Source organism: Heteronotia binoei, chromosome 18 (genome assembly GCF_032191835.1).
Source record: "Heteronotia binoei isolate CCM8104 ecotype False Entrance Well chromosome 18, APGP_CSIRO_Hbin_v1, whole genome shotgun sequence".
Classification (NCBI taxonomy): domain Eukaryota; kingdom Metazoa; phylum Chordata; class Lepidosauria; order Squamata; family Gekkonidae; genus Heteronotia; species Heteronotia binoei.
Genome location: NC_083240.1, coordinates 33,937,391 through 33,962,920, shown reverse-complemented (window position 1 = coordinate 33,962,920; position 25,530 = coordinate 33,937,391). Strand labels below are relative to the sequence as shown.

Sequence of the window (25,530 nt, the reverse complement as noted above, 5' to 3'; positions counted from 1 at the left end):
TCCGAAGTCTGCTCAAATTCGTGTTTGTTACATCAGTAACACTGTCCAGCCATCTCCCCTTTTGCCGTCCCCTTCTTCTTTGGCCTTGTCTTTCCCAGCATCAGGATCTTCTCCAGTGAGTGCTCCCTTCTCATTTGGTGGCAGTATTTGAGCTTCAGTTTCAGCATCTGACCTTCCGGGGAACAGTCTGGGTTGATTTCCTTTAGGACTGACTGATTTGATCTTCTTGCAGTTCAAGGGACTCTCAAGAGTCTTCTCCAGCACCACAGCTCAAAAGCATCTATTCTTCTGTGCTCGGCCTTCCTTATGGTCCAGCTCTCATAGCCATACATTACTAATGAGAATACCATCGCTTTGACTATATGGACTTTAGTTGGCAGGGTGATGTCTCTACTTTTTATTATACTGCCCAGGTTCACCATAGCTGTCCTCCCAAGGAGCAAACGTCTTCTAATTTCATGGCTACAGTCACCATCTGCAGTGATCTTGGATCCCAGAAATGTGAAGGCTGTCACTACTTCCATATCTTCCCCTTCTATTTGCCAGGGTGTGATGGGGCCCGATGCCATGATCTTAGTTTTTTTGATGTTGAGTTTCAAGCCTACTTTTGTGCTCTAAGCTGCTTCTGGACTCAAATCCAGCTGTTGTACTGCAAACCAACACAGCTGCCCTTCTGAAACTATTCCCTAAAGAAGAATTCAAGAAAATGATACTACAAGCTGTACAGTGAGGCACAGCAGTGATCTACGCCAGGAGTGGCCAAACTGTGGCTTGGGAGCCACATGTGGCTCTTTCAACATACTGTGTGGCTTTCCCCACCACCCTATCGGCCGGCTTGGAAAAGCAGTTTCTCTCTTTAAATCACTTTCCAAGCCAAGCCAGCTGGCAGCTCGGAGAATGCATTTAAAGTTGCTTCCTTTCCACCCCTCCCTCCCCATCTTCCTTCCTTCCGTCTTGTGGCTCTCAAATATATTAATCTATCTGGCTCTTAAGTTAAGCAAGTTTGGCCACCCCTGATCTATGCAGTCCACTGCTGGCAAATCCAGAAATCTCACAACCATTTCCACCCTCACAACCATTTCCACCCTCACAACCATTTCCTCTGGATTCATCCACATGCCACCGTTCACTGAGATGCCCCCAATCTCAGCCCTGTGGTCCAAGGGGAAGCCAAGTCCGCCCTTGCCTCAAAAAACATTCCGGAGCTGCTCCCAAGAACGGCCTGTGCTCTTCTGCAGCTTCATTCATTCCGACACCATTTGTGCAGGAGCGCTTGCCGGGGCCTTCTGCCTACGGCCTACCATTGACTGAGGAGGCAAGGACATCCCACGGGTTCTTCCTCGTTTGCGTTCCAAGCGCTCGCTTTTCACCCGGAGGGGAGAAGCTGGAGCACAAAAGAACAAACCCTCAATGCGTCTGGTGTCATTATTTTTTTCAAGTGTCGGTTGGCTCGACACTCTCTCCATGTAGGTGCCCGTTAAAGAAACATCTGGAGAGGCCTTGGATATTGTCTGCAGCGACGTGGCAGCAGAAAAGGCCCAGAGGCCAGGCAGGGATCAAGCCCGGAGTCCAACCCAGGCAATGCCAGTGCCTTGCAAATGCCCACCAGCTCCTTCCTTCAACACAAAGGCCGGGTGCCACCCCAGAGCAAAGACACAGAGCCTACCAGATAGTAAGGAGCCCTGTCTGCTGGTATGACTTTTCCTGCCCCAAACAGCCAAGCCTCTCCTTTGCTTCCTCCCATTTGTTATAGGGCCTGAATTTGCTGTGATTGAGAAGGAGAGAGATCTTGGGGTTCTAGTGGACAGCAGAGGGAAAGGGTCAGCGCAGTGTGCTGCAGCAGTGAAAAAGGCAAACTCTACATTAAGGATTATTAGGAAAAGGAGATTGGATTTATGCCCCACCCTTCACTCAGAGTCTTAGAACAGTTTACAATCTCCTTTTCCTTCCTTTCCCCACAACAGACACCCTATAAGGTAGGGGGGGCTGAGAAAGCTCTTTTGAGAACAGCTCTTGAGAGAACTGTGACTGACTCAAGGTGCATATGGAGGAGTGGGGAATCAAACCTGGCTCTCCCAGGTTAGAGTCCACAGACTTAACCACTACACCAAACTGGCTCTCATATATATCTTTGCCTCTGTATAACTCTATGGTGCGGACTCGTTTGCAATACTGTGTACAGTTCTGGTCACCATATCTCAAAAAAGAGATGGCAGAGCTGGAGAAAGTACAGAGGGCAACCAAGATGCTTAGAGGGTGGGAGCATCTTCCCTACAAAGAAAGGCTGAAGAGTCTGGGACTTTCAGTTTAGAAGAGAGACAACAAAGAGAGCATGTGAGTGAGATTTATAGAATTATGCATGGAGCGGAGAGAGTTGACAAAGAGAACTTTTTCTTCCTCTCCAAATACTAGAACTCGAGGGCATCCAATGAAGCTGACGGGCAGCAGGTTCAGGACGGACAAAAGGAAATACTACATTACACAGAGAGTGATGGCAATGTGGAATTTGCTGCCAGAGGATGTAGCGATGGCCACAGGAGTAAACAGCTTGAAAAGGGGACCAGATAGATTCATGGAGGAGAGGTCTCTCCGGGGCTAGAAGAAGAAGAATTGCAGATTTATACCCCGCCCTTCTCTCTAAATCAGAGACTCAGAGCAGCTTACAATCTCCTATATCTTCTCCCCCCACAACAGACACCCTGTGAGGTGGGTGGGGCTGAAGAGGGCTCTCACAGCAGCTGCCCTTTTAAGGACAACTCCTACAAGAGCTATGGCTGACTCAAGGCCATTCCAGCAGGTGCAAGTGGAGGAGTGGGGAATCAAACCCGGTTCTCCCAGATAAGAGTCCACGCACTTAACCACTACACCAAACTGGCTCTCACTGGCTACTAGTCATGGTGACAGAAGGGACCCTCCACATTCAAAGGCACGAAGCTTCTGAATCCCAGAGCCAGGAGGCCACATCAGGGAAAGGCCTTGATGTCATACTGTTGGCCCTCCAGTGGATCTGGCTGGCCAGTATGCGAAACAGGATGCTGGAGTAGATGGACGACTGGTTTGATCCAGCAGGGCTCTTCTTATGTCAAATTGTCCCCATTAGTATTGGGAACAGAGGCATCAATGTCATGGTATTATAGCATTGGAAAAAGTGCAGAAAAGGGCAACTAGAATGACTAAAGGGTTGGAACACTTTCCCTATGAAGAAAGATTAAAGCACTTGGGGCTTTTTGGTTTGGAGAAACGACAACAGAAGGGTGACGATAAGAGGTTTAGAAGATTATGCATGGGATAGAGAAGGTACAGAAAGAAGTACTTTTCTCCCTTTCTCACAATACAAGAACTCATGGGAATGAAATTGCTGAGCAGTAGGGTTAGAACGGATCAAAGGAAGTACTTCTTCACCTTAAGGGTGACGAACACATGGAATTCACTGCCACAGGAAGTGGTGGCAGCTACAACAGACAGCTTCAAGAGGGCATTGAATAAACATCTGGAGCAGAGGTCCATCAGTAGCTATGAGCCACAAGGTATAGATGGAACTCTCTGTCTGGGGCACATGATACTCTTTACTCTTGATGCTGGGTTGGGGGGTGGAGACAGCAGTGAGAGGGCTTCTAGTATCCTGGCCCGACTAGTGGACCTCCTCATGGCAGCTGGGTGGTTTTGGCCAATGTGTGACAGATCATTGGACTGGATGGGCCACTGGCCTGATCCAACATGGCTTCGCTTATGTTCTTATGGTGCCGGTTATAACATGCAAAGCCCTTCATGGCCTTGGCCGCTCCTGTCTGCACGACTGCCTTTCCCTCTATGCTCCACCACGACAGCTTCACTCATTGGAGCTGTCCCTCCCTGTCTGCACGTCCCTCCCTACAAAGGAGCCAAAATCACCAACTGCCCAGTCACGTGAGTTCCCTGTTACGGCCTCCACTTTACGGAACGGCTTGCGTGACGAACAGGAGAGCTCCCACACTCTTGGCATTCTGCAAGCTACCCGGGACAGAATCGTTCAGGAGGGCGTTTTTTTAAAAAAAATAAAGGTAAAGGGGCTATTATTATAGCGGAGTGGCTCAGGAAGGTGCTTTAATAAAGGGGCCGTGCCTGCTATCTGTTGCCATACGCATCATCCCTTTCCCACTGCATTGTCTTCGGCTTATGTAATACCATTTTCTGCATTGTTTAACATATCATGTCTAATACTTTTGGCTTAGTTTCAAATTGCTGTATACCTACTCCGACAGCCTTGCCGATTAGGTGTCTCATCCCACTGGTTGCACTGACTAAGAGGGGGTTAAGCCACCTTGCCTCTCGGTGAGAAAGGCAGATGATAAATTAATTTTTTAAAAAAGAAGAGAAACAAAAATCACGGCACGGGGAAGGGGCTCATCGGCCTTCTCCCTTTAAAGGGAAAGCCATAAGCGGGTCGTTCGCTTGGGTTAGAAAAGCCGGAGGGCATGATTCTGCTAACAGGCCCTTCCCTGCAAGCCTAGCGAGGTGTGGGTTGGGGGGGGGAGCACCCAAAAGAGACAGAGAATCAGGGCTGGCCCTGCCACTAGGCAACTGTCTAGGGTGCCCGCCTTCTGGGGGTACGGAATTGGGTGCCCCCATGTGACTCGGTGATGTTATCAGTGCAGGAGGGGGGCACCAGAAGTTAGCCTTGCCTAGGGAGAGCCAGTTTGGTGTAGTGATTCAAGTGTGTGGTCTCTTATCTGGGAGAACCGGGTTTGATTCCCCACTCCTCCACTTGCACCTGCTGGAATGGCCTTGGGTCAGCCATAGCTCTGGCAGAGGTTGTCCTTGAAAGGGCAGTTGCTGTGAGAGCCCTCTCAGCCCCATCCACCTCACAGGGTGTCTGTTGTGGGGGAGGAAGGTAAAGGAGATTGTGAGCCGCTCTGAGACTCTTCGGAGTGGAGGGCGGGATATAAACCCATTATCTTCTTCTAGGGTGCCAGGCAGTCTAGGGCTGGCCCTGCTAGCCGCTCCTGGTAGGTGTGTCGGGGACTGTGAAACTCAGCAAGGAAGCATGCCACGCGCAGGCAGAGCTGACAGGCATTCTCCTGTGCCAGAATACAGAACGCACAGCCACCACTGCAACTGACCCTGGAGGGCGGGGGAGAAACAGCTGCAGCCTGCCCCCCCCCCAAAGTACCGCCAGACACCCAAAAGCTGAAGTTGGTTTACAGTTCCTAATTCCATATTCGTGAATCCAACCACAAATAATGCTCCTACTTTTAAACAGATTACACACCCCAAAGCAAACATCTCCAGAGCCTGGGGACTCTGCCCTGCAAAAGGTGTCATGCATGCATGAACACAGATGAAGCTGCTTTCTACTGAATCAGACCCTCAGTCCATCAAGGTCAGTATTGCCTACTGAGACTGGCAGCAGCTCTCCAGGGTCTCCGGCTGTCTTTCACATCACCTGCTATCCAGTCCTTTTAGCTGAAGATGCCGGGGATCGAACCTGAGATCTTTTGCATGCAAAGCGGATGCTCAACTACAAAGCCACAGATCCTGTCTGTGACTCTCCATGGTCTCAAGCTAGGGTTTTTCACATCACCTACTGTCTGGTTGTTTTAACTTGAGATGCTGGGAACTGAACCTGGGACCTTCTGTGTGCCAAGCAGAAGCTCTACCACAGAGCTACAGCTGCCCCCCTGCCCCACAGAACCAGGTCCAAAGTCTGTTTCAGAGCCCACTGCTCCGAAGTGGGGATGCACTCAGGAGAAGCAAAGATTAAGAAACTGGGGGCTGCCGTACCTCAAAATAAGATTTGAACCATGTCAGAATATACAATGTCATTAACCGCCCCCCCCCCCCCCAAAAAAGGCTTCTTTTAAAAAGTGAGAAGTCTGAAGTGAACACAAAGGAACACAGGCTCTAGCAAAAGAAGCATAAGCTAATATTTAGGTGTGCAAAAAGAGAATTTCAAGAGTAGATTGGACAACATTCAGCATTTTTTTTACGTACTTCCAGAGCCACAAACTAGCCAGAGAATCAACTGGGCCTTTGGATGGCCGATGAATAAAAGGATTGCTAAACAAAGGTGGGGAGATGGCAGAGAGAAGCAAAATGAATTCTTTCCATCTGTATATAGATCCAAGCGGGCAGCCGTATTGGTTTGAAGCAGTTGAACAAAGCAGGAGTCAAGTTTCACCTTTAAGACCAACCAATTTTTATTTAGAACGTAAGCTTTCGTGTGCTCTTAAGCACACTTCATCAGATGAGGAATCCAGCACAGTGAGCAAAGCCATACATAGCTGAGCAGAGCCATACATAGCTGGTAGGCAGTGGCCCAGAATGCAACAGGGTACCAGCTAGGTATGGCAGGGGTGCTCAGCTATGTATAGCAGGGGTGGCCAACGGTAGCTCTCCAGGTTTTTTTGCCTACAACTCCCATTAGCCCCAGCCATAGGCCATGCTGGCTGGGGCTGATGGGAGTTGTAAGCAAAAACCATCTGGAAAGCTACCATTGGCCACCCCTGATGTATGGCTTTGCTCACTGTGCTAGATTCCTCGAAGTGTGCTTAAAAGCACACAAAAGCGTACGTTCTAAATAAAAACTGGTTGGTGTTAAAGGTACCACTTGACTCCTGCTTTGTTCAATCTTTCCATCTGTGTTCACCAATTATGTCATTAAATAATTGGCAATATATTAATATTCCTCATATCCGGAAAGACTTGATTTTAATATCATTGACTGCTGCCAAAACATGTATAGCACGAAAATGGAAATCTACAGATTGCCCTAATATTACTCGGCGGTACTCAATTATTTGGGACCACTACATTATGGATAAGATCACTGTGGGTATCTCCCAAGCAAGCCCATATCAGGAATACCTTAAATTTATAACAAAATGGTCACTCACAATAGAGAAATTAGACCAAACTCCACAGGGTACAAGCTCTTTTAGAAATCACAAATATTTTGAATTTCTGCAATTTTATTCAAAGCGATGAGTTACCTATACAATGTTATAGATTTTGCTCAAACTTTTTAAAGTTTCCATTTTTAATTATTAATATTATCTTTATTATCCTGTAGTTGCTGTCTATATATTGCCTAATTGTGATTTAAAAAGAAAAAGGAAAGAAAGCCTGGCGTGTGTACTCTCGCCAGCATAGTACAGTGGTGGAAAGTGTTAGACTAATATCCAGGAGATCGGGGTTCAAATACCATGGAAGTTCGCCGGGTGACCTTGGGCCAGTCACGCTCTCTCAGCCTAATCTACTTTACAGGTTGTGATCAAGGCTTTTTTTACAGCAAGAACTCCTTTGCATATTAGGCTGCACCCCCTTGATGTAGCCAATCCTTCAAGAGCTTGCAGTAGGCCCTGTAAGAAGAGCCCTATAAGCTCTTGGGAGGATTGGCTACACCCAGGGGGTGTAGCCTAACATGCAAAGGAGTTCCTGCTAAAAAAAAATAAAAAGGATTGTGAGGATACACTGGAGGAGATGAGGTAAGCCACTCTGGATCCCCATTTGGGAGAAAAGCAGGATACCAATGAATAAAATAAACAAAAAAATTCACAAAGGAAGTCTGGAGAACTGTATCAAATTGAGATGATGAGAGATGAATTGTAGACCAAGAGTGGTCAAACTTGCTTAACGTAAGAGCAACAGGTGTTTGAAAGCCACAAGACATGAATGTCAGATGGAGGGAGGGAGGGAGGGAGGGAGGGAGGGAGGGAGGGAGGAAGGAAGGAAGGAAGGAAGGAAGGAAGGAAGGAAGGAAGGAAGGAAGGAAGGAAGGAAGGAAGGAAGGAAGGAAGGAAGGAAGGAAGGAAGGAAGGAAGGAAGGAAGGAAGGAAGGAAGATGAGGAGGGAGAGAGAGGTAGAAAGAAAGCAACTTTAAACGCATTCTCCAAGCTACCGGCTCGCTTGGCTTGGAGAAGTGATTTAAAGAAACAGATGCCTTCTCCAGACCAGCTGACAGGGCAGTGGAGGCTTTGAGAGCCACACAATATATGTGAAAGAGCCATATGTGGCTCCAGAGCTGCAATGTGGCCACCCCTGTTGTAGACCTACTGGGGAAACTGAAAACCAATAAATCTCCAAGTCTCAATGGTGCATACCTAAGAAACAAATCTAGACCAACATGCCCTCTGGCAGAACGGAAGCTTCCCGCCTCCTCTGCCTGCTGGACAGGACAGGGGAGCCTGAGGAATGTCATGAAGGCCATCTGAAGCAGGAAGGGGGAATCAGCAGACGGCACCCACGTAGTCCAGCTCCAACCCATCAGTTTTCTTTTTTTTTTTTTTTTTTAAAGGTGCTAGTCCTGAAGGTGTGTTGGCGACTGCTGGTAGAATCTCAGCTGCCAGAAAAGGGCTGACCTGAATTCCCACAGGGAGGGGGAGGGGGAGGAGGAGTGGAGCGTCCTGCATTTCCTCATCAGCCACAGAATGAATTATGCAGAATAAGCAAATGTATGCAATTGTGCTTGCTTTGCGTAATTTACGGCCTCTTCCGCCTCCAAGTCGGCTTCTGCCTCCAAGTCAGCTTCTCAAGGCAGAGAATTTGGGCAACCAAAGTTTCAGCTGTGCTAAAAACGCCATTTTGAGCACATTGGGCTCAGGCTCTTTCCCATTCACAACTTTCTTCTTCGCAGGGGTGGAATTCTAGCAGGAGCTTTGCATATTAGGCCACATACCCCTGATGCAGCCAATCCTCTAGTAGCTTACAGAAGGCCCTGTACTAAGAGCCCAGTAAGCTCTTGGAGGATTGGCTACATCGGGGAGGGGGGGGGTAGCCTAATAGGCAAAGGAGCTCTTGCTAGAATTCCACCCCTGCTTCTTTGGAGTTAGAGGGGCAGAGTTGGAGGGGCAGAGAGCAAGGCCACAAGGAAAGGCTACCTACCCCCCAGCTTGTTAGATGACTAAAACTCTCCCCACAGTGCCTGAGGGGGTCAGTACAAAGAGAAAGGTGACCAAGGCACAAAACCCCCACCATCTGATCCCACTACAGGTCCTGAAAGGACTTCACCTGCCAACAGAAGGGCCAGCATCATGAATATGGCAGCCACGCAAAACCTCCAGGTTCAGAAGCAGTCTACCTTTGCAGACACATCTTGAGCAAGAGCTGCTGCCTCGCTTCTTGGGGTCTTCTAAGAGGCACCTCGCTGGAATTCTGGACTGACCAGACCTCGGGGATCCAATCCAGCAAATCAGCTGAAGCACTTCCCAAAAGCCTTTCCCTCCGGGTCTCCCCCCCCCCCCCATTCCACCTCCCACAGCCAGTGCAGAAGGCTGTCTATGCAGGCTCTAGGCCTCATTAGCATGGGGGGGGGGGGGGGACAGGACAGGGTAATTAGAATAAGGAGCTTGCAATTTCTCTGCAAATGGCTCTTTCACATATATTGTGTGGCTCTCAAAGCCTCCACTGCCCTGTCAGCTGGTCTGGAGAAGGCATCTGTTTCTTTAAATCACTTCTCCAAGCCAAGCGAGCCGGTAGCTTGGAGAATGCGTTTAAAGTTGCTTTCTTTCTACCTCTCTCTCCCTCCTCATCTTCCTTCCTTCCTTCCTTCCTTCCCTCCCTCCCTCCCTCCCTCCATCTGACATTCATGTCTTGTGGCTTTCAAACACCTGTTGCTCTTACGTTAAGCAAGTTTGACCACTCTTGGTCTACAATTCATCTCTCATCATCTCAATTTGATACAGTTCTCCAGACTTCCTTTGTGAATTTTTTTGTTTATTTTATTCATTGGTATCCTGCTTTTCTCCCAAATGGGGATCCGTGCATTTGGCCGACTGCACAAAAGAGTGTGGAGCAACAAGCATCTGAAAAAAGGCACAAAGATCAATGTTTACAAAGCGGTTGTGATGACAACCCTCATCTATGGCTCCGAATCGTGGATTTTATACCGTCATCACCTGCGACTCCTTGAGCGCTTTCATCAGCGCTGCCTTCGCACCATCCTCAACATCCACTGGAGTGACTTTGTGACCAACACTGAAGTCCTCAAGCAGGCAGAGGTTACCAGCATCGAGGCACTGCTGTTGAAGACGCAGCTGCGCTGGGCGGGGCATATTTCTAGGATGGAAAACCACCGCCTTCCCAAGATTGCCCTGTATGGCAAACTCTCCACCGGCCATCGAAATAGAGGGGCACCAAAGAAGAGGTACAAGGACTCCTTGAAGAAATCCCTTAGCACCTGTCACATCAACCATCACCAGTGGTCTGACCTAGCCTCAGATCGCAAAGCATGGAGGCACACCATCCACCAGGCTGTCTCTTCCTTTGAGAACGCACGCATAGCTGGTCTTGAGGACAAAAGGAGATTGAGGAAGAATCGCACTGCTACAGGACCAACCCTAAATCAGACTTTTCCCTGCAGCCGCTGTGGCCGGACCTGCCTGTCCCACATTGGTCTTGTCAGCCACCAGCGAGCCTGCAGCAAACGTGGACTATTGCACCCTTCTTAAATCTTCGTTCGCGAAGCCAAGCCGAGAGAGGGATCATGGAGGGAGATGAACCTCTGCAGTTGGACTATTTGCGGTTATACACCTGACTAGATAGGATGCCAGACACGCCCCCCCTCCCAAGCTTACCCTGACCTAGCAAAGAGAAAGCTAAGCACCAACCTCTTCATACCCCTCCAACCAGAGCTGCACAGCACCCTTTCAGCTAGCAGCCTTCCACAACCTTCCTTCGGTTCCCCCTCCTCCCAAATCGCACTGCATCCAATCAGAGCACTTCTCGTTTCACAACATTAACAGCTATGATGAAAAGCACAGCAAACATCCCCTAACAAAGTCCCCACTTTACACCCCACCCTTCTCTCTGAATCAGCCCCAGAGGGCTTACAATCTCCTTTATCTCCTTCCCCCTCAACAAGCATCCTGTGAGGTGGATGGGGCTGAGAGAGCTCTCCCAGAAGCTGCCCTTTCAAGGACAACTTCTGTAAGAGCTATAACTAACCCAAGGCCATTCCAGCAGCTGTAAGTGGAGGAGTGGGGAATCAACCCCAGTTCTCCCAGATAAGAGTCCACACAATTAACCACTACACCAAACTAGCTCACACACAAAAATGTGTGAGCCGGAGGCTAAAAAGCTGTGAACTAGCTCACACTAACTCAGCTTAGAGGGAACGCTGCTTGTGAGGTAGGTGGGGCTGAGAGAGCTCTTTTCGAGAATGGCTCTTGAGAACGCAGCTCTTTCAAGCATTGCGACTGACCCAAGGTCACTCAGCAGGTGCCTGTGGAGGAGGAGTGGGGAATCAAACCCACTCCCGGAGGAGAGTCCACGCACTTAGCTGCTACACCAAACTGGCTCTCAGGAGGCGGCAGCAGCCGCCAAGCAAGCCAGAAGCCTAGCAAGTGACACTGAATGCCAACCTGAAATTTGTGACATTCCCTGGCATTTATGAAGCAGGTGCCTGCTGCCCTCCCACCTCTCCCCGGCCATGACCTCCACCCCCCACCTCACTTAAGGTCTAAATATCTCACACGGAGACGTCTAAAGAAGAGAACTCGAATACGGAACGCAGGAGCAGCATGGGGGGGGAGGCTGGAAGGTGGGAGGTGGTTTGAAAAGACAGCCAAGGACTCTTGGTATTAAACCATGCCAGCTGGAGGAAGTGAGAGAGCCAACGCTGCCCGGCCGTTGCTTTGACAGCCGAGCACAGTCCCTTACGCTGGGGCCCAACCAACTCGCACTCCGCCCCCTTCCTCGTCCCACAGGCAGAGAGGTTTCTAAAAGGATGCAGGATGAGGCAGAGAAAGCAAGTCTCCGCCTCACACAGCACTGGAACGTCACACCATGTCGTCGAAACGGGGGAGAATCGGGGCAGAACCAAAGGGAAGCTCTTTACCCAACACATCATTAATCCTGCGGAACTCGCTGACACAGGAGATAGCGAGGCTGACTGCACATTGCATTATCTGGAAATGTATTAACAGGCTGCAACCGTGGATGTGTAGGAGTTGATTCAGGCATGCACATTATATTCGACTCCTTCTTTGCAGCGTTCCTATTACAGCGGCTTTCCGTGCAACCTTATTTATAACAGCCATGTGTTTGCCTACCTGGTGTTTTCGGCTTTTCGGTAAAACAGAACACGTGCTCCAATAAAATTCGAGTTGAATAACAATGGCTATTTTCCATGAGAGCTAAAATAAACCTTCACAGTTGGCGGAAGACCACCTGCTTTGTATGCAGAAGGTCCCAGGTTCAATCCCTGGCATCTCCAGTTAACGGGACCAGGTGATGTGAAAGACCTCTACCTGAGACCCTGGAGAGCCCGCTGCAAGTCTGAGTAGACAAGACTGACCAGTGTTCCCTCTAAGCTATGGAGTCTTGTGGACAAAAATTCTGCTTTGTGAGCTACTGGAATAAAATTGGGAGCTACTGTATAAATTACTTTGCTCTGGGACCATTTTTCCTGAGCCAAGACAGCAATGTGTGAACTGGAGGCTAACCAGATAGTCCGCTATCCAGTTTGCAGAAGCAGCTGGCAAGGAGGGGGGTCAAATGGCAGAAGGGACTTCCTTGGATTGGATCCCCAGCATCCGATACTAAAAGGTGGACTGCCTCTGAATGTGGAGGTACCACTTATCTGTACACCTTTGGAACATTTCGGAGAGCAAAGTCGCAGAATCAGGGCTGGACTGAGTCTCAGTCATCTGCCTCTGCTAACCAGGGCTATTTCAATCTCTAGATTAATTAGACTCTATAGCTGAAACTTTGGTTTTGTTTCCCGGCGGCTTTAGGACGCTTCGCATCGCATCGAGTGATGTGACCTTCTTTGGTATTGAATTCTTACACGTTTTAATGAATTGACAGAATTTAATGAATTGACATTTGGGATGGAAGTTAAAATAAATTAGGGGTGGGGTACGGAACAACGGTCTCTCTCTCTTGATGCAATTGGGAAACCTTCTCTCCTCCCCCAAATGAACACAATGAAAACGGGAGAGCGTGAATGGGTTCCTGCACCCTTCATTTCCCCAACAGGCAGCCATAGGAAACAGCAGTAAAAGTTAAGAGTCCAGTGGCACCTTACAGACCAAAAGGAGTTTCAGGGTGCACATTTTCAAGAGTCAATACCAATGCTTCCTCTAAGCTGTAGAGCAGGGGTGGCCAACAGTAGCTCTCCGGATGGTTTTTTTTGCCTACAACTCCCATCAGCCCCAGCCGGCATGGCCAATGGCTGGGGCTGATGGGAGTTGTAGGCAAAAAACATCTGGAGAGCTACCGTTGGCCATCCCTGCTGTAGAGTCTTGAGCGCAAAAATTCTACTTTGTGAGCTACCAGCATCAAAGTTGTGAGCTACTGCGTAAATTAGTTTGCTCTGGGGCCATCCTTCTGGAGCTAAAGCAAAAATGGGTGAGCAGAAGGCTAAAAAACCTGTGAGCTCGCTCACACTAATTCAGCTTAGAGGGAACACTGGCCAATACTCCCTTGGTCAGACATGAGTAGAAGCGGAGATCTCGGAGTTCTTTCACGTCTGACAAAGGGTGCTTACACTCCTTTTGGTCGCAAAGATGCTACTGGACTCAAATTTAGTTATCTATAGTTATATATATAAAACTATAACTATATACATTGCGCCTCTTCTTTCTCTGTCTTTTGCCCAGAGGGGCCTCAGCTCAGCTGCAGAGTTCAGGCTTTGCATGCACAAGGCCTAGCCTAAAGCCCCTACATCTCCCATTTTAAAAGCTTCTCTAAGAATTCAATCTGGGAAGGGTCTGTCTCTGCCTGAGTTTCTGGAGAGCTGCCGGTAGTCAGCCAGCCAGTGGGAGGAAGGTGGCCTTGGAGGAAGCCGAACTTCCCTGCCAGTGAGTGGGCAGCATTTGCTTTGCCCACGGGCAGTCTCCTTGCCCCCACAACTGCTCGGACTTCACAGTGCGTGAAGCTACACCTCGGGCCAGAATACAGTTATATATAGTTATAGTTATCTAGTTATATATATATAGAAAGGGATTTCAGGGCTCGTCCGCTGTTGATAATACCTCTCCTCTTCGAGAACACAAGCGATATGGGGCTTGTTCTGCAAATCGCTCTCATCTGCAAGTCACAAGTCTCCAGGGTTCTGCCGAGAAGTCAAGGGCACGCCAGCTATGTGGCACGAAGTGGCCACGCCAGCCCCCTCCTTCCTTTGCCTTGGCAACAACGGAGGATGGAGCAGGGAGGATCAGAACCAGCCGCTTCCGCAGAAGGAAGTCATGCTTCAGGTTTCATTCAGATAAAAGGATCGCCATAATCAGCTGCCTTTGAAGTCGCAGACTTAAAAGAGACCCCATGCTGGGCGAGAGGCTTCTGCTCTTAAAGGAACAGGGACAGCCAGGAATGCTGCAGCAGAGGGCTTGCCAAACCATCTGCTCTGCTGGGCACAAAGCGGGCAGCGCCGGTAGGCTCCTTTCCCCAGCCCTGGCGTAATACCACCCTCCCCGCCCATCTCACAGACCAGAAGCTAAGCGTGGTCAACAGCTTCTGCTTCCCCAAGCAGCGACCACACTTCGACAGTCGAAAAAAACACCATGAGATGGTCAGACCCAATCCAGAGAGCCAGTTTGGTGTAGCAGTGAAGTGCAAAGACTCTCATCTGGGAGAACTGGGTTTGATTCCCCACTCCTCCTCCACCTGCAGCTGTTGGGTGACCTTGGGTCAGCCACAGTTCTCACAGAGCTGTTCTCTCAAAAGCAGTTCTCGGAAAGCTCTCTCAGCTCCACCTACCTCACAGTCAATGTTCCCTCTGAGTTGGGGTGAGCTAGCACACGGATTTTTTAGCCTTCAGCTCACACATTTTTGTCTTAGCTCAGGAAGGATGACTCCTGAGAACAGTAATTTATGCAGCAGCTCACAACTTTAATGCCAGTAGCTCACAACGTAGAATTTTTACTCACAAGACTCTGCAGCTTAGAGGGAGCACTGCTCACAGGGTGTCTGCTGTGGGGAGGGGAAGGGAAAGGAGATTGTAAGCCACTCTGGGACTCCTCCAGGTAGTAAAGGGCGGGGTATAAATCCAATCTCCTCCTCTTTTTCTCTGGACCAGCCCACCCTTGCCATTTCCCCTGTTGCGCTGGTACATCCCACATTTGGACTTTCTTTGGACTTTTGGAACTCTACAGAGCCCTTGGAATTGATACAGGTGTTCATTAATGAAAGCAACTTAGAATGGAGTTGATGCTCCTTATGCATTGCTTATTGGTTGTTTGGGTGTTTCAGTGGGTCAGCATGTGGAAATAAATGTGTAAATTCGTTTTCTACAATTTTTGCAGCAAGTTTTTGAGCTGCGTGCCTCTGGGTGCACATTCCCCACCCTCCAGCAGCCCCCCGTCCCATACCTCCAGTGTTCAAATGCTTGGCTTCTGCTCCCAAGCACTTCCCCTCTGTTCTAATCAAGCTGAATACGATACACACCATATTGACCATCTCACTGTACCTGCGCATCCTTTTGAAGCGTTCTTTACAATGCCCCTCCCACCTTCTGACTTGGATCAAAGAACTTCTGCTCTACTGTGTTTGATGGAGGGAGCTTTGACTCTCGGAAGCTGATACTCTTGTTGGACTTTAAGGTGCTCCACGACTCAAATCTAACGGTTCTACTGCAGATGGACAGGGCTCCCCTCTGAAACCGATCCTCTAAATTTGTTCCATTTTGACCTAATGTGGAAATGCTGTCTGCTTCAGTCATTCCATCCGCTGGCTTCAGTGGGCCAGGTAGAGAAAGCCCACACTCCCCATTCTCTGCCTGCTAATGCCCCCTCCCCCGATCAAAACAAAGATTGAGTCCAGGACCACCTTTAAGATCAACGGTTTTATTCTGGCTGTAAGCAAGCCAATATCAAGAGCACAATTTTGTTGATCTTAAACAGGGGCGGCCAAACTTGCTTAAAGTAAGAGCCACATTGAAGCAACACCAGATGTAGGGAGGGAGGGAAGGAGGTAGGGAAGGAAGGAGGGAAGGAGGTAGAGAAGGAAGGAGGGAAGGAAGGAGGGAAGGAAGGAGGGAAGGAAGGAGGGAAGGAAGGAGGTAAGGAAGGAGGTAAGGAAGGAGGTAAGGAAGGAGGTAAGGAAGGAGGGAAGGAGGGAGGGAGGGAGGGAGGGAGGGAAGGAAGGAAGGAAGGAAGGAAGGAAGGAAGGAAGGAAGGAAGGAAGGAAGGAAGGAAGGAAGGAAGGAAGGAAGGAAGGAAGGAAGGAAGGAAGGAAGGAAGGAAGATATATGGTGGAGTGGGGGAGGGAGAAGTGGAAAGAAAGCAACTTTAACTTTAGATGCATTATCCAAGCCACTGGCTGGCTTGGAAAAGTGATTTAAAGAGAGAAATGCCTTCTCCAAGCCAACCAACAAGGCGGTAGGGGTATTGAGGGTCACACAATATGTGCGAAAGAGCCACATGTGGCTCCCGAGCCACAGTTTGGCCATCCCTGGACTCAAACTTCATTCCGCTGGACTCAAATTTTGTTCTGCTGCTTCAAACCAACACAGCTACCTCACCTGAATCTCCCCTCCCCCCCAAAAAAAAAAAATCAGTCATCCCTCCCCTTCCTTGAACTAGAAAAAAGACAGCTTCCCACAAAGAGAAAGCTGACGCCCACAGTCACTTGACTGGGGAACGGCTGCCCTTCTCAGCTGTGGAAAAGTCCGACGCCCTGGGCTCTGCGGAAAGATGAGCAGCACCAAGCGTGTGACTCCCAGCCTCTCCCTCTCTCCCACGCATCCACTCCGCTCTGACCTAAGCCGGCAAGCAGCACTTGGAGAAAAACCATCTGCCCTCCCCTTACCTCTCAATGATGTCGGCCAGGGTGCAAGCGAACAAGAGGAGGCCTTCAGGCATCTGCAGCGCCACTGAGAGAGAGAAAAGGACCACATCAGGAGGGCATAGCTTGGTTCATGCACAAGCCTTTGGGCAGGTTCAGGTTCAAAAGCCTCGGCCAGTGTATTCACCCAGGGAACTAGGCTTTGCAAGCTGGGATCCTGGGGATATCCTTCTTTACAGACTTCCAAAAACTATTCTCCATGGTACATCTCACCCTGGCATTTGTGACTTCAAGAATGCTTCTGGGCACATCAATCAATCAATCACCTTTATTGGCATAATATCTAACATTGGAAGGAACCAATCCATCCATCCAATGGCATTTTGCAAATACATTAAGCGTCTCCCAGATGCTAAATACAAAAATTTTGCAACAGTTTCAATTACCAATTGGTTCCGAGTCGACAGCAAGAAGACCATTTTACATTCCTAGGGCTTCGATGTTTGCTCACTCAGACAGGGTCAATGAGTATGGAGCGGAAGTCAGAAGAAAAAGTAATAGTTTAGGAACACGTTCTAAAGTTTCTATCTCTGGATGTGCACAAGTGCACAGTCTGTTAACAGAGGGAGTTGTATGGAATCTTCCGAGAAGTATTGCAGATGGTACCACATTGAACCTAGCTAGCGAATAGGCTCTGCGTTTACTTTTGGGCCCATGCAGAGGGCATCCACATATCTTTCAGTACACAGCCCATCTCAATGTAACTGGGACTGGGCAAACCTGATTTCGAGGCCTGCATGAACACCTAGCCCTTTTGTGCAGCTTTCACCTACACATCTAGGCCTGAGTCCGGACAGCAGGGGGCCTTTGTAACACAGGCAGGCAGGGCTGCTTCCTCCCAAGGCAAAAAAATGCTGCAAGAACAAGGACAGTGGAGGGTTAACCCTTCGGATCCTGCACTCGTTCTCATTTCAACACAGGGCCATCTGTCCAAAACGTTCCGAGCTGCTGACAAAAATTAAAACCGCACGCACACCAGACTCAGCAGCAAGTCATCATCCAAAAACATGACGTTCGGCAACTTTCTGAGTTTCTCTCTCAAACCTCCTAACTTTGGGGGATAAGCTTTTCGGCAGCTGAGCGGTTAATCTGGCAGAAGACCGCCTTTGGCCTGACTGACCTAACGGGGCTTTTATCTTACTCTTTATTGTTCCGGAGCCCTCCTGGATGAGGCCCCCACCTTTAGCAAAGATCACAGCCCTGCTTTATGGATCCAAGTGGGCAGCCGTGTTGGACTGAAGCAGTAGAACAAAGCAGGAGTCAAGTTCACCTTTAAGACCAGCAGAGTTTTATTCAGAACATAAGCTTTCATGTGCTCCAAGCGCACTTCATCAGACAAGGAATCAGGTACAGTGTGCAGGGCCATATATAACTGGTAGGCAGTGGTTTAGAATGCAAAATGGTACAAATTTAAGACCCAATGACAGAATAGTAAAATTAACAAAATGAGCAAACCTTTGATCGGGGTAGCATGAGCATGCGAAAGCAATAAAACAGTGTTAAGCCCTGCTTTATATTCAGACCCAGCCCGGGAGGGGGCTCTGATCAGCTGGAACTGGCCCCTCCCCCACAGCCAGATAGATCAGCCCCTCTCCCTCCAATAGGAGCCCTGGAACAGAGGAATAGCCAACTGATCTTCCAGCATGCCTACAGGTGGGACAAGGGGTTGGAAAAGAACGAAGTTGGAGTCCAGTAGCACCTTTAGGACCAACAAAGTTTTATCCAGAATGTCAGCTTTCGTGTGCATTCGTCAGACGATGAAATGGAGTACAGGGAGAAGAGTCACATATAGCTGGTGGGCAGTGATTAATTGCTGTATGGCCAATCACAGACTCTGCATTTGTTGCCTGTGACACGCTCACCCATTGCTCTTCAATTCTGACTTTGCCGTTGTCCAACACAACAAATGGTTATCTAAACCAAAATGGTTGTTCTTTCGCTTTGTTAGTTATACTATTTTGGCATAGATTCTGACTTGGAACTATTTTGCATGCTTAATCACTGCCCACTAGCAATATGTACCCCATTTCATTGTCTGTTGAAGCGTGCATGCATACATTCCGAATAAAACTTTGTTGGTCTTAAAAGATGCTACTGGACTCCAAGATATAGGAGAAGATATAGGAGATTGTAAGCCGCTCTGAGTCTCTGATTCAGAGAGAAGGGCGGGGTATAAATCTGCAGTCGTCGTCGTCGTCTTCTTCTTCCTATTGCTTCAGACCAACACGGCTGCCCACCTGGATCTATCTAAATGGGTTGGAAAATTCCTGGAAATTGGGGGGAGGGTGGGGCCCTGGGGAGGGTGGGTTTGGGAAGGGAAGGGAAGGGACCCCAGTGGGGTATAATGCCAAAGAGGTATAACACCATGGAGGTCACCCTCCAATGCAGCCATTTTCTCCAGAGTGATCTCATCTCTGTTGTCTGGAGATCAGCTGTAATTTCGGGAGATCTTCATGCCCCACCTGGAGGTTGGCAACAGTGTTTCCTCTAAGCTGTGCCCATGAGCAGCTGCTAATTAACTCGGGAAGCCCTGCTCAGCAGCAATCTGGAGCAACACAGGGCATTGCCCTTTGCCCTGTTTATAAATTTATTTTATTTATTTCTAAATTGGATTTATAAATCCCTCAATCCCTGAGTACTCAGAGCTCTGAGCATTGAACAACAACAGCAAAACGCATCATTTTAAAAGGTTCCAAAAGTTAAATAAACTAATTAAATAAGTTCACAATTAGCATTATTCAGATGGGCAGGAATGTAGCTGAAGCAGTTATTTTCTGCTCAGGATATCTCTGACCTGGATAGCCCTGGCAAGCCCAATCTCAGAAGCTAAGCAGAGTCGACTCTGTGAAGTACTTGGATGGGAGACCTCCTTGGAATACCAGCAGTCAGGAGGACAAGGGCAGGCTCTATTCAGCCACCTCCCTGAATATCCTCCAGGCCTCCAGTAGGGGTCAGTAACCAGAGGTCGCCATGACTTCCAAGTGTGAAGAAGAAGAAGAAGAAAAGATATTGGATTTATATCCCACCCTCCACTCCGAAGAGTCTCAGAGTGGCTCACAATCTCCTTTCCCTTCCCCCACCCCACAACAGACACCCTGTGAGGTAGATGAAGATATTGGATTTATATCCCGCCCTCCACTCCGAAGAGTCTCAGAGCGGCTCACAATCTCCTTTACCTTCCTCCCCCACAACAGACACCCTGTGAGGTGGGTGGGGCTGGAGAGGGCTCTCACAGCAGCTGTCCTTTCAAGGACAACCTCTGCCATGGCTATGGCTGACCCAAGGCCATTCCAGCAGGTGCAAGTGGAGGAGTGGGGAATCAAACCCGGTTCTCCCAGATAAGAGTCCACACACTTAACCACTACACCAAACTGGCTCTCCCAACACACTCGTGCACGCACACAGACATGCACATATAAATACAAAAAAAAGTAGGGGGGGGGGAATTAGAGGGAACATTGGTCAGCAACCGTAGAGGCAACCTCCCCCCCCCCCCCCCGCAACCCTTCCAGGTTCACCCTTGCCAAACAGGCACAGGAGTTCTGGGACCATGGCCCTGCGCCTCTCCTGCCACCTTGTCCAGGGCTATCGCTATCCTGATGGAGAGACCAATCGTTGGGCAGACCTTCAGCCGGCAGCAACAATGGTTTTACAGCTGGCCCATCTGGGCACCAGTCTATCAGGGCTGCACGAGCCACTCCCAACAACACACAGCTACAACACCCACCCCCCTACACACACTCAATCACGACTATAACTCCCCTAACTCTGGAGCTGGGATCCCCTCCCCGCCCCCCCAAAAAAGACCCCCACAGAGCCAAAGTGACTTGCCAGGAGACACAGGAGGTGGCTCCGAGTCAGCCAGAAAAGGGCTGGAAGAAGGAACCTCCTGATGCACCAACAGCCTCATCCACCCTGCAGCCGAGGTGCTCACCCCGTTTAGCCCCGGCCTGCCGGATGCGCCACACCGTCTTGTAGATCTCAAAGTTGTAGTTCGAAGGCAGGGCTCCCACAGCTGCCTGGAGTTCTGGGTTTGATAGGATCTCTTGGGGGATCTGGTGAGCGACTTGACGCCGGGCCTTGCGGGCTGCAAGAGAAGGGAAGAGAGCCGCACTGCAGATCAAGCCCAAATGGACCATACCTCTCCCCCCACCCACACACACACCCAACTGCTGAGATTATACAGCGGCAAGGGGCATGTGGGCTGGGCACGGTCAAAGGTGTCTTCCCATTTATGCCCAAGGAAGGAAAGACAAAGCTCCAGGGAGGCGAAGAGGGACACTCTGCAAGTGCAGAAAGAAATCCAGGTGGATGGTTTGGCCACTGGTCTTTTGAGCTCCAAACTCCCAGGGAAGGAGTCTCAAAGGCCCTGGAACAGGAGTGGCCAAACTTGCTTAATGTAAGAGTCACGCAGAATAAATATCTGAGAGCCGCAAGACCTGAACAAATATTATGCACGTCTTTATTAAAACTCTTGATACTTTTTTTGCACAGAAAGATAAAATACATATGTATGCACTTTACACAATCATGCTAGAAAGAGACTTTAAAAAAACCCATAAGGCCAAAATAGGGAATTATTTCTTGGCACCAGTGGGAGAAGGAAGCACACACATTCCATATAAATCAGTGACCACTGCTTGCACTTCTCTTTGCCTTGACACCAAGGTTAATAAATACAGTTTCTACAAGAGCTATGAAACGAAGCGGGAAATTTCTGCAGCCCTCTTTAATTCCATCCTTCCTTCTAGTGGGAGGTCTTGCTCAACAGGCAGCCAAGCAGCAAATAAACACAGGACTTCCCACCTTTGGCCTGGAGTCACTACCTCCATCCATTTACATTTCAAATCCATTTTTGTTTCCTCCCTTCCTCTGCTCTCACTACAGGAGAATTACCACCAAGCCCATGCTGCAAACAGAGATCCTGCTGCAGGCGTGATTCTGAGGCAAGTCTCAGAGAGTTCCAAGGGACACCCCCTCAGACCTGTCAAAACACAGATACAAGATCCTGCACAAGCTGGAAGCCCTTCCCCAGTTCACCCACCCACAGCCCAGCAGGCAGAGGCTAAGAGCCCTGATCGAGTTTCCTCAGTTGGTTATCTTTTAAGTGGTTGTAAGAAGAGGTAGGGTGGGGGCGGATTTCATTTGACCCTCCATATAATCTCTTTTCATCTCTGGGATTAAGAAAAACAAGAGGGAGTCATGAGAACTATGGACGAGAGCGTTCAGCATAAGAGACCCCAGCTAAGGAACAGCCCCCAATCCTCACTCTTCTACTAACACTTGGGGGCTCATGAAGGTCCCCCGACAGCCCCCACCTCAACTGAGGCTGGGCACTAGCAGGTTGATGTCCCCCTTGCCGGCAGGAGAGCCCCTGCACCCCCCCCCCCCGTCAGAATTTCAGCCAGATAAGATCTCACACCAGCAGAAGGGTACAAACTGAGGAGGGCTGAGTCAACTTTGGGACTGGGTGTTCAGTAGCCTCCCACCAGGGGGGGATCAAAAAAGGTCAGGAGGGCACCAACGCCTTAGTCAACCGAAAGGGCAACCTGCTATTCTGGTCTTCCCCCCCCCCTACCCCTCTTTTAGCACAAACAGGGTTCTGTGAATCAGCAAAGCGGTAGCGTTGCCAGAGGACACAACTTGGCAAAGAGTTATATTTAGGAGGGGGGGGAGAGCTGAGAATTTGGGGTGGTGGGGGCCTATTTATGCTTTGCTATGACTATGCCCCAATGGTGAACAGGTGCTGCTGCCGTAGGAAGAGGCCAAGAAGCAAGCAAGACTGACTCACGCACCGCCTGGCCCACTCACGGAGGAGAGCAGGCGAGCTCCGGGCCCGCCCAGCAAGCTGTCAGGACCGACGCAACCAGAACAGGCATCACATGCAGAAGAGGCTAAAAGAGATGCTCCAGGCAAAGCTGCAGTGGCTGGATGGTATTTGGCAAGAGCGGAGGTGAAGCACCACCTTCCAGTGGCCTTGGGCAAATTGCCCAGTAGTTCACCTTTCTCCCCTTCCTGCTTCGGTTCCTCAACTCGGAATTGGGAATCAGAGAATATACGAGCCCCACTGGATCAGCCCAGTGGTCCATCTAGTCCAACATCCTGTCCACGCAAGGGCCTAACAGTTACTCTGGAGGGCCAAACAACTTGGCAAAGGCCGTCCCCTGATGTTGCCTCCTGGCACTGGTATTCAGAGCTTTACCTTGTGAGCTACTGGCATTAAAGTTGTGAGCTACTGCATACATTAGTTTGCGCCCTGGGACCATTTTTCCTGAGCCAAGGCAAAAAAATTTCCTGAGCCAAGACAAGGCTAAAAAATTGTGAGCTGGCTCACACTAACTCAGCTTAGAGGGAACACTGCTTATTACTATTGAATTTTTATCTCGCTCTTCTGCCCAGGAGGACACACATGTTTACTGCCTCGGAATGTGGAAGTTCCCTCTAGCCACTGTGGCTAGAAGCAGCGGATAGACCTCTCCTCCCTGAATCTGTCTAATTCCCTTTCATTGAGAAGAGAGATCAACTCACCAGGTGTTTTGAGTACAGGATACAATAAAGAAAAACCCAGTGTGGATGCATGAGAAGTAACAAAAAACTTTGGAGCCACATAAAGTCTCAAACATAACTCACAATGCCAAACTATCTGAAGATCCCCAATAGTACAACACAAGTTTTTTTAGTAAAATATACTTATTACCAATGTTCCCTCTAAGCTGTGGAGTCTTATGAGCAAAAAGTCTCCCTTGTGAGCTACTGGCATTAAAGTTGTGAGCTACTGCATACATTAGTTTGCGCCCTGGGACCATTTTTCCTGAGCCAAGACAAAAATGTGTGAGTTGGAGGCTAAAAAATTGTGTGCTGGCTCACACTAACTCAGCTTAGAGGGAATGCTGCTTATTACTATTGAATTTTTATCTCGCTCTTCTGCCCAGGAGGACACGCATGTTTCTCCCATCTTCCATCCCATCCCAACAAGCCTGACAGTTTGTTTCGGCCAAGATAAAGGGAACGAGACTGGAACAGGTCTATTCAGAAGCAAACCCCATTTTATTTGATAGGACTTACTCCCAGGAAAACATTCTCACTACTGGAATCACTGTTACCTAAACCCAGGCCTCAGATTCAGTCGGAGCTCACAGGAGCACAGCTCCTGAACCTTTCTGAGAGTTCCACCTCTTCTTTCTGAGAGTTCCACCTCTTCTTTCTGAGAGTTCCACCTCCTTGTCCATTGAATAGTAGGTGCAGCTGCATAACAATCCCTGGATGAGCTCCACCACCTATTTTTCTACAAAACGACCCCTGCCTAAACCACCTACTAAGTTTCAGAGCTGAGTGAGGATTTGAACCCAGGCCTTCTCACACTGCCTGTCAGCTGACATCAGTCGAAAAACATTACAAGCACTAGCAAGTTGTGATCACCTAAATCACATCCCCTCAAAAAGAAAGCAAATTTTATTGATTCACAGCTATATGGTCAAGGCAGCAGGGCCTAGAAACTAGAACACTTGTTCACTGCCACAGATTTGATTGTCTGGGAAAGGTGAGAATCGAACCAGGTGGCCAAGCAAGGAAGTGCTACCCATGTCATCGCTCCCTCATGCTTCCGAATCCACAGGGGTTAGACTGGAGTCTCTATGCCTCTTTCTAGAAACTGCACAGAGAGCAGCCCTTGTCTGTAAAGACCTGTAGCAGGAAAATGAGTCAGTAAACTGCTCATTGGACAAGTAACTTCTGCAACGTCCTTTCCAAGGCTGTACTCTGCTATGGAGATCATGGTTCAAACCTAGTTCAAATACATAGATGAGAGAATGGACTACACCACGTTGGACTTAGAGAAGGCAGTGTCCAGCTTAGAACGATCCTTCACCCCCGTAAATAATAAGCTAACAGCAGGATGACACCCCCCCCCCCCCTTCCATGTTGTAAAGGGAATTCTTAACAGAGGGGAGAGCATCCCAAAACACGACCCTGCAAATGCAGTCTGAAGGGGTGCAATCCCTTCTTGCCACGCCATGTGATATGCGCGTGGTCTTGGATACATCGCTAATCTCCGGCCCTCAGGTCCCTAGGGAGGGACGGTGGCTCAGTGGTAGAGCATCTGTTTGGTAAACAAGGTCCCAGGCTCAATCTCTGGCATCTCCAACTAAAAAGGGTCCAGGCAAATAGGAGTGAAAAACCTCGGCTTGAGACCCTGGAGAGCCGCTGCCAGTCTGATTGTCCGAGAGTCTGATTCGGTATAAGGCAGCTTCATATGTTCATATATGTTCTTCTTGGGAAGCAACGATCAGGAAATGGCCTACTTCACGGGGCTGCGGCTGAAAAGCGGTTTAACTGCCAGGCCTTTGGAGAAGCCGTTCTCAGGCATCTCCTTTCTCTCCGCAACACACGTCCCCAACCCGAGAGCGGCTCCCCACTTACCTGGGGCCGGCACAGCGGAGAGGCCTCCCGCTTCCGCCATAGCAGAACCCTCCATGGCTGCCAAACCCACGTGGAGCCGGGAAAGGCAGCGCCAATCGAGCGCCGAGCCCGAGAGCCAAGCAGAAGCAGGAGTCCGCCGAGAGCATCGAGAAGGTGCCTTCTGCTGCTTCTTCCCGGCCTGCGGGACTGAACCTCCCGGGCATCTGTTTCAAGACCTAGCTTAATAAGCATCCGTGGTCTCCAGCAGACGCACCGGGCCTTTCCTGCCCTCGCTTCCAAGACACAGAGAGCAGTGGATGAGTCTTAGCCCCGGCACCTCTTCGGAGAGATTCAGCCCCCCAGCGCAGCCTT

General features: G+C 49.4%; 1 protein-coding gene across 1 annotated transcript in view; it reads right to left on the bottom strand.

The window, feature by feature from the left end:
- Window positions 1–25,293, bottom strand: part of DPH1 (diphthamide biosynthesis 1) — a 69,262-nt gene extending 43,969 nt beyond the window's left edge. Inside the window, exons 1-3 of the mRNA XM_060258726.1 lie at window positions 25,180–25,293; window positions 20,696–20,848; window positions 16,726–16,789 (exon numbers count right to left, since the gene is read on the bottom strand). Of these exons, the coding sequence (XP_060114709.1) occupies window positions 16,726–16,789; window positions 20,696–20,848; window positions 25,180–25,234 (272 nt within the window). The 5' untranslated portion in view covers window positions 25,235–25,293. The remainder of the gene's footprint in view (window positions 1–16,725; window positions 16,790–20,695; window positions 20,849–25,179) is intronic.
- Window positions 25,294–25,530: the final 237 nt, after the last annotated feature.